The sequence below is a fragment of the Rattus norvegicus genome, chromosome 19 (assembly GCF_036323735.1).
Source record: "Rattus norvegicus strain BN/NHsdMcwi chromosome 19, GRCr8, whole genome shotgun sequence".
Lineage (NCBI taxonomy): Eukaryota > Metazoa > Chordata > Mammalia > Rodentia > Muridae > Rattus > Rattus norvegicus.
Genome location: NC_086037.1, coordinates 18,576,319 through 18,585,006, shown reverse-complemented (window position 1 = coordinate 18,585,006; position 8,688 = coordinate 18,576,319). Strand labels below are relative to the sequence as shown.

General features: G+C 47.3%; 1 protein-coding gene across 1 annotated transcript; it reads right to left on the bottom strand.

Moving 5' to 3' along the window:
- Window positions 1-4,455: 4,455 nt before the first annotated feature.
- On the bottom strand, window positions 4,456-8,460 carry LOC134483422 (disks large homolog 5-like). Its single transcript, XM_063278694.1, has 6 exons — window positions 8,273-8,460; window positions 7,080-7,239; window positions 6,468-6,611; window positions 5,668-5,834; window positions 4,842-4,947; window positions 4,456-4,723 (listed from the first exon to the last, which is right to left on the bottom strand). Exons 1-5 carry the CDS (start codon window positions 8,397-8,399, stop codon window positions 4,883-4,885), a joined length of 663 nt encoding a protein of 220 aa, XP_063134764.1. The 5' UTR covers window positions 8,400-8,460; the 3' UTR covers window positions 4,456-4,723; window positions 4,842-4,882.
- Between the last annotated feature and the right edge of the window lie 228 nt (window positions 8,461-8,688).

Sequence of the window (8,688 nt, the reverse complement as noted above, 5' to 3'; positions counted from 1 at the left end):
GTGACATCCAGACTTGGACACAGGGATAAGTCTGGGTAGTCTAGCACCAGCATATGTCAGTCTCCATGGTCTATGGCCCCTGCACCTCTTCACTGCTCCTCTTGCTTTGGGGACCTCAATTTTGCCAAGCCTTTTCTTCAGGACCATCCCCTGGATCATCCAGGTGGCTCCTAAGAGACAGGCACTGACAGCAGACATTTGGTATGGATCACAGGCGAAATTGTTATGGGGCTTTGTGCCATCCTACCCAGAATGCTGTGAAAGGCCCCACTTTGGTGGTGGTCACTTCTGGAATATCCTGTGTGATAGTTTCAGCTGTGAATAACAAGGCTAGCAGTTTCTACTGCTGCCCACACAGGCCTCCAGCACCCTGAAAGCTGCAGTGCTCACCTAGAAGGGAAGCACATTCAGGACAGGGAGAGCCCTGAGGAGCTCAGTCAGCTTCCTGGTCATCCCTGCAGGGACACCTCACCCCTGCAGTGTGGTCATCCGCGCAGTGACACCTCACCACTGCAGTGTGTGGTCATCCCCGAAGTGACACCTCACCCCTGCAGTGTGTGGTCATCCCCGCAGTGACACCTCACCCCTGCAGTGTGTGGTCATCCCCGCAGTGATGCCTCACCCCTGCACTGTGTGGTCATCCCTGCAGTGATGCCTCACCCCTGCACTGTGTGGTCATCCCTGCACTGACGCCTCACCCCTGCAGTTTGTGGTCATCCCCGCAGTGACACCTCACCCCTGCAGTGTGTGATCATCCCTGCAGTGACGCCTCACCCCTGCAGTGTGTGGTCATCCCTGCAGTGACGCCTCACCCCTGCAGTGTGTGGTCATCCCCGCAGTGACACCTCACCCCTGCAATGTGTGGTCATCCCTGCAGTGATGCCTCACCCCTGCAGTGTGTGGTCATCCCCTGAGTGACGCCTCACCCCTGCACTGTGTGGTCACCCCTTTGGTGACACCTCACCCCTGCACTGTGTGGTCACCTCTGCAGTGACACCTCACCCCTGCACTGTGTGGTTATCCCCTGAGTGACGCCTCACCCCTGCACTGTGTGGTCATCCCTGCGGTGACACCTCACCCCTGCAGTGTGTGGTCATTCCTGCAGTGACACCTCACTCCTGCAGTGTGTGGTCATTCCTGCAGTGACACCTCACCCCTGCACTGTGTGGTCATCCCTGCAGTGATGCCTCACCCCTGCAGTGCAGACCTTTGGGCCTGTGGCCTTCAGGTTCCGGATTATCTGTTAAACTCAGTTCATAATCAGAATGGTTTGTGTTCAGCCTCTGCCTGGACTGTACTCCAAGAAGAGTTCAAGGGTTTCTGTGTCAACATCTAGCGATTAAGCCTTAGCAAAAGGATTCCCACATCACCCTGCAGGCAGATTCCCATAGTCATCCCTAGTCCATTTAAGCTGCTGCTGAAGATGCCTTGAAGGCATAGCCACAGCGACCCCGTGTGTTCAGAGGTGATGTTTTCGTTCAGTAACCTGATGCTGAGTCTTCTCCTAACCCAGCAGGCGGTCCCTGCATCAGGCTGGAGTTTTGAGTTTCTGTGTTGTCCTGATACCACCTGCTGTGTTCTCCTGGGGCAGAATGGATCTCAGAAGGTCTGGGCCAGTCTCACTGGTTGAGGATTCTTGCAAGGCCTCATCTCCAATTCCTGAGGGAAGGTGTAGGTTAGGAGAATGCCTGGATTTGAAATTCAGTGTTTTCAGATTTCAGGATTGGATGAGGGGTACTCAGCATGTGCATGTGTCCATGTCTCTGTATGCATGCACATGCAGGCCAGGGATGGACACCAGCAACCTTCCTCAGTCACCCTACGCCTCTCACACAAAGGAGCTCTCACACAGAAGCTGTGGCTCACAGATGAGGCTGGTCAGGCTTAGAGTCCCAGAGATTCTTCTGCTGTGCTTCAAAACTTTGAATGTGTGTGTGTGTGTGTGTGTGTGTGTGTGTGTGTGTGTGTGTGTGTGAGAGAGAGAGAGAGAGAGAGAGAGACAGAGAGAGAGAGAGACAGAGAGAGAGAGTGAGAGAGAGATTCTACCAGCTTGTACAACCATGCATGCACATATGGATGCCAGAGGGAAATTTCCAGTGTCTTCCTTTTCGAACAGGGTCCTAATCAACTATCAGGTCTCTATATCTTAATATCTCGCAGGGGTCCCAGCGTGAGCATAGCCAGGGCATACACATGCTTGGCTGTCAGGCAGGCAAGAGGGAGAGATCTTGTTCTATTTTTCATGGTTAATGCTCTTAGTGCCCTTGAGGGCCTGGCGGACACCTGCCTGGAGACGGCTGGATCTGATGCTGGCCTAGACAGCCAGGGCTATTGATGATGGATGCCCAAAGTGGCCCTCATTCTTGGCAAACTTCTCTCTTCTAGTCCGAATATGCTTGAGTATTTAATGCAAGGACTGGGTTTTAGTTTTCCTCTTCCATCCTGCTGCCTCCTTGTTTTCTCCAGCGGGTCACCTGCCCTAGTGAGGAAAGAGAAGTGTGTGAACCACAGCACCACCCTCCCATGCTTCTGCTTGCTGGTCTGTGGTATCTGTTGATGGAGAACCGTTCCTGTGGCGGTCGGTCCTGTTGCTGTTTGTGAGTTTTGAGGATTTACGTCAGTGTCGTAATGTGCACAGTCATCCTGGGAAACACCACAGGAAGTTGGTCCCCAGGTTTCAGCACACAGAAGCACAGGCCAGAAGAGATGCCCAGGTGTTGAAGGAGGTCCAGTAGATGTGCTGTTAGTTTCCTGTGTCTGATGCATGATTGTCCCTTGCTTATTAAAATGTATACACAAAACTCTTTAAGTGTCCCACTGACCTCTGAGAAAGAACATCAATGGGAAGATGGCTTTGAACTCTTAACTCCCTGTTCCTTTCCTCATAACAGGTTTCTGTAGCAACCAAAGGAGAGAAGCCACCTGAGGGAAGGAAGTCCAAGACAGTGCCTAGGAGCAGAAGTAGGGTCTGGCTGTAGAGGGGACAAGTGGCTGGGTATAGGGACTCTAGGATCAGAAAAGAGGCTGTCTGGCATCTCCCACAGCAACGAAGACAGTCACGCATAGTCATGCTCAAAGGCCAGTCTGATCCAGACTGTCCCTCATTTCCCAGGCGATTATAGATGGTGTCAGGTAGCAGTTGAAAACTGGCCATCAGGGCATGATTCAAGTGTTTATTAAGGTATCATGGCATCAAGGGTTTATTAGGACATAGCCATATGTACACAGAACGACTTGCAGATCCAGAGAGCAAGGAGGGAATAGCCAGGAGCTCCTGCATGCTGCTGCCTTAGGGGTTCTACAGAAATCCAGTGGCACTTGGGAAGTGGAGGCCATATCAATTTGGGATTGTGGCCACATGGGGAGATTGAGGCCAACCATGTGCTGTGGCATCCGAACACTGACCAGCGATGACAAAATGGAACATAAAACACTGGTTGCTCAGCTTTGATACTGCTGACTGCTGGCGTGGCCAGGGGCCATCCGGTTCACCAAAGGCTCAGCCAACAGTTGTCTCTCCACTCAACAAAAGTCAAAGAGTGGCCCAGCTCCAGAACCAAATGTGTGCCCACATTGCAATGGCTCCGGTACTGTTTCACCTCAGCTGCGGAGATCTCAGGATCCTTGAGTGTCCAGCACGCACACACCCGAAAGAGACAGTCTTAGGGGTCTTAGGCAGCACTGAGGGTGGTGAGCCTCTGCCTCACGGCTGAACGGCCCTGACCTTAGCATTGTTTGGGCACAAGAGAGCAAAGTGCTGGGGACAGACAACCTGCAGTCTACCATGCTGGAAGGGCATGACTAACACTGATTGATCACATCCATGTGACTACTGAAGCCAATCTGGCCTACAAGAAGCTAGTTTCTATTCTGTATTTTATCAGATGTGCATAATACATATGGTCATCATTGATATTAGGTGAAAGATCTGCTCTAATATGGACACTAAGTGATGCTGGAGGATGATGCTGACCCACAATGTGCAGTGGGAACACCAGAGCCCTGTAGGGATTCCTGACAACCTAACACGTTGAACACGCACAGCTCAGTAAGTTCCCTGTGAACACACATCTCCTGAGATCTCTCTATTTAATTGGAGGTGATCCTGTCCACCTAATACAGCACCTCATGTGGAATAACAAAATCCACCTGCAGGAGCTGTGGTGATGACTCACAGGGTAAAGCATCTGCTGCTCTCTCAGAAGAACCACATGGACCCTAACAATTGGGTAAAGTGTGTCAGTGATTACATCACAAAGTGTGTGTCTGAGACACAGCCACATTATCCTCACAAAAGACACTGTCACACTGAGTACCCCTTGGTGACTTTGAATTCACTTATTAGCCCAGGATCCATGGAACATGCAGAGATCCATCTGTAGCTGTCAGTTCTAGGTCCACAGGAGGGGACAGAACCATTGAGTAAGAATGATGGTCTTAAGAGTCAAGAGATAGAATTCAATTTTTATTCATAACAAATACATTTTTACAACAAAACAAGATTAACATGAATAAATATATTTAAAAATATTTGAAAGTAAAAATAGTAACAAGAACATATAAATATGAAACAACAAAAAGAAAACTTCAATTAAAATCATAACAAAAATATTTCTAAAAGCATATTCTTAACGAACATTTAGAAGCACAGACGTATTGCTGTTTCTCCTCTAGCACACATAATGAAAGGCGGTCCCCCAAGTTGTCTCTCAAGTGCTGTTTTCTGAGAAGAAAGTAAGACCTCAATCAGTCAGGCTGGCTTAGTGGTATATGAATTTAGGGTCTCTAAGAAATGACAAATTAACTCAGAGGATGAATACACATCCAAAAAATGTTGTTACCATTCAGGATGTTGGTCATCAGGGACTCCTGAGAAAGCAACTTATTCTTCAGGAAGCTCTCTTACTGGTGTGTGTCCAATTCCAGCTCTCTTGCACTTTCTGAGACCTGGGAGAGGAAGGCAGTTTTTCAGACACTGATTTGGTGGGGAAATGCAAGCCAGCTGTCAGAATGCTGCCTTCTACCACCTCAGTTCTATTGGATAGTCGACATGGACATTTTAAGTGATATCATTGTTGCTAACTCTGTGGGCAGGGCAAAATCTCCAGAGAGCCTCACAGTAAAGTGGGCTGCCAATATGGGACCCAGACTTATACCAGTGCAAACCAAGAACAGGGCAATGGAAGGAACCTCATTGGGTTGCAGGAAGAAAGGAGATGTCCATATGTCACCAAGGTTAAAGCCAATGACAAGTACTAATTTGACATTTGCACTTGGTTCTTATCCCGGAAAGGTGCTTCCTATACAAGAAGTCGCATGACCACAGAGTGTCATTTGTCAAAGAACCAAGAACTTGTTCAAAACTCTACATAGGATCCAATGTATCACATGGATATGCAATAATATGATATGTTATTCATCTGTCACCATTTCTAGACTGCAGCTTCAAAAAGAGCAGCAAAATATGCTTGCACAATAATTCAGTTTCTGAAAAGTGGTTAACTTCCCAGAATACTTGTGCATAGGCAGAGCAATGAACAATTCCATTACATGAGGTGGTTGGCTGGTTGTGAGTGTAAATTAGAAAGGTGGTAAGAGAAGCAAAGATGTATCAAATTGGCAAATTTTATCAGATATTGTTAAGCTAACACATCTGCTCGTCCCTACCTGATAATGCTGGTTCTGGCCGTTGATGGTCTTTATCTTTCTTGTTGAAGTCAACCAAATATTTCTGGTTCAGTGCACAATCAAGATGTACCTCCTTGCTCTCCTGCTTCAGTGGGACCAACTTCTTCCTACATGTGTTCTCCATCAGGAGCTGGCTGAGCAGGTTTCTGGAAATACAGTCTGCATAGTAAGATCATGCTGGCCCTTTCTCCCATTCCTACTCCCAAGTCCCACTAACTCTACCAGGTCCCAGATACCCATGAAGACTTAATAAAATGCATCTTGATACATATAAGGCTGCTGCACAAACCATAAAGAGTTAATTCGGGGAACAATAAATTGTTTGCTTGGCCTGACACCAATTAGTGTCCACATCTCTGAGAAAGAGCATGGATCTACAACTATCCATGAAAGCCCAATGCATGGGGGCAACATCAGTTAGTACTGGGCCAACACCCTCAAAAGAGGTCAGTAGAACCAAGAGAAGGTCATGCTAACCATGTGGTCCACACACTGAGTTTTGTAAAACCTGGTGTGACACCATAGGTCCAGGTCAGCCTAATAACCTTCTGCTGACTTCAATCAGTACTGTTCTCTCTAGAGCCTTCTGAAGATGCCTAGACAATCCTGGGATGAGTAACAGTCTTTTATGGAACTGAAAACTGAGTCCTAATGACCCTGGAACACTGATGTGTAAACAGCACAAGAGATTGAACCAGAGCTGAAGACCGTCCAATCCAGAACAAAGAAAGTCAGAAATGGCCATTCCACAAGTGATAGCCTTTCTGACCAGGACTTACCTAGAGAAGGTAATCTCCTTCTTCAGTTTATGGCTGTTCTCATGGACCTCAGTGTTCTCCATCTCTAAGTTGTGCAGAATTGACATGACCGCCTCCTCCATTCTCTCCAGGTCTTCATAATATGGATTTGGCCTGAAGTGTGGCCTGGCCCCAAATGATAGAATACAATGAACATCGGCATTTAGGAATATATGAACTCAGGGTGGGTCCTATATTACCCCAGGCTGCTGCCTGGATCTTCCAGCACTCAGTCCCCTGCCTAGCAAGTACAGAGACTCACCATAAACTCACTGCAATTACAATCTTGCAAAGCCACCAGCTGTCAAGGGCTTTGCAAATGCACACTGGGAACTCACTCTCCCTGACTTTATCCCTGAATTCTTCATTCAGACCACAAGTTCTGCTTTTAAATAAATGGAAGCAGATGAGTCCATTTTCAATCTCACTCCTCAGGAAGGGTCAGGTTCTGAATCTCCACTATATGGGAGGTGAGGTTTAGCACAGGGTGGTTAGGGAGGCACAGCTTTCTAGAACCCAAAACCTTAATAGGATAAGAAAAAGGTGACCTTGCAGACCCAGGAATGAAACAAGAGCATTTGGAGCGATTCATACCTCTTCTTCATGGATCTCTCCGTCAGAAACCTCAGGCGATCTCTCAGGTCATTTCTCTCCTCGGTAATGAGCTGCAGCTCTTTAATCAGCCTCTCCTTTTCCTTCATGGCCTGATTATTGCTTAGGTCAGTTTCAGGGGATGATGTTTCTCTCCCAGCGTCTGTAGGTAGAAGAACACAAGTGAACCTGCATGGGGAGAATGCATAGAGTGTTCATAGACCTCAGTGAGGCCTAAACAGGAGAACAAGCCAGGAACCCAGTGTCACTGCTAGGCGATTGGTCTATGCTTAAGAGGCCTCCTTAGTGGATCTCAGTTCTCCCACTACTCTATAGAGACCAAGAGACGTAAGCAGCCAGGTGTTCCCTATGCCAGACATCACGGGCTTACATGTACCATGGAGATGGCTTCTCCAGGATTATTATCAGCTGAACAGGGTACAGCTTGGTTTCAGGACCCTCACTCCTGTGGCTTCAGAACTCAGATGATAAATTCACCATCCACAAAACTTGAGTGATTGGAGACACTCAGATGTCCTACCCTGATACTCTAAGCCAACAACTTTGGATTTAAAACGCATTTCCAGGGAGGATATGTTCAACAGACTTATCAGTGTCCCTATGTGAAATACCAAAAGCCCCAGAAGTGCGAATAGGTTACAGGCTGAATCTTGGTCTACACATTCCAAATAGTTTTGGTATTGTAGAAAAATTTTTGTAACATACAACCTCTAATATATAAAGCAAACGATGACCCTGCCAGTTAGAAGAAATCAGAGAAGGTCTAAGAACATAAGGTTATATCCTGGAGCACAATCTCTCCCTGTTAGTACTGTCAGATACCCACTGTATTTAAAGAAGCAATGATAGTGATATACCTTGCTGCCCTGTCTAAACTCAGAAAAGGTGGACCCTCCATGACTACTGATGGTATTATTATATCAATGTAACAGAACAAATGAACTGAAAAGTAAAGACCAGAAGTTCACAGTATAATAGCATTGGCCTTATCATATCCTCCCAGTGGGGATGGGGAAACTAAAGTTCTGAAATCCTTGACTTTAAGGAATTGTGATATTCGTGGAAATTCAATTCCTTTTCAGATGCTCCAGTTGTTGTGGCCCATTGCTAGAAAGGTCAGCTTAAGCCTGCAGCCACCCTGGCAGGAAGCTCAAAATACACTGCCCAGAACTTACTCCACATTCCCCAGAAGTGCTGTCTTTCTCCATCATTACTTTGAGACGAAAGGCCAGACTCCTTCACTCTAGTCTCTCCACAATCGACGTTCCCCCTCCCAAAACGCTTGCGAAGACAGGAAAACATGTCTTAGCTTGTAACCGCCAGACTCAGACTGAGAGAAACTAGGGCACTGGTTGTCACTACAACACTGGTGACATCACAGAGGATGCCAAGAACTCTCTAGGAGACAATAGAATGTCCAAGAAGGGACAGCAGATGTCATGGGGAGCAGACTTTGCCTCCCTGCTAATGTTCTCCCTGTACTGAGCATAAGCTGAGGTGCCCTTTCCAGGAGACTTTCCTGGGGCAGTGCCACTGAGCACCTCCTGCTTCCAAAGCCAAATTTTCCTCAAGGCTTGATTATAAAAACCTT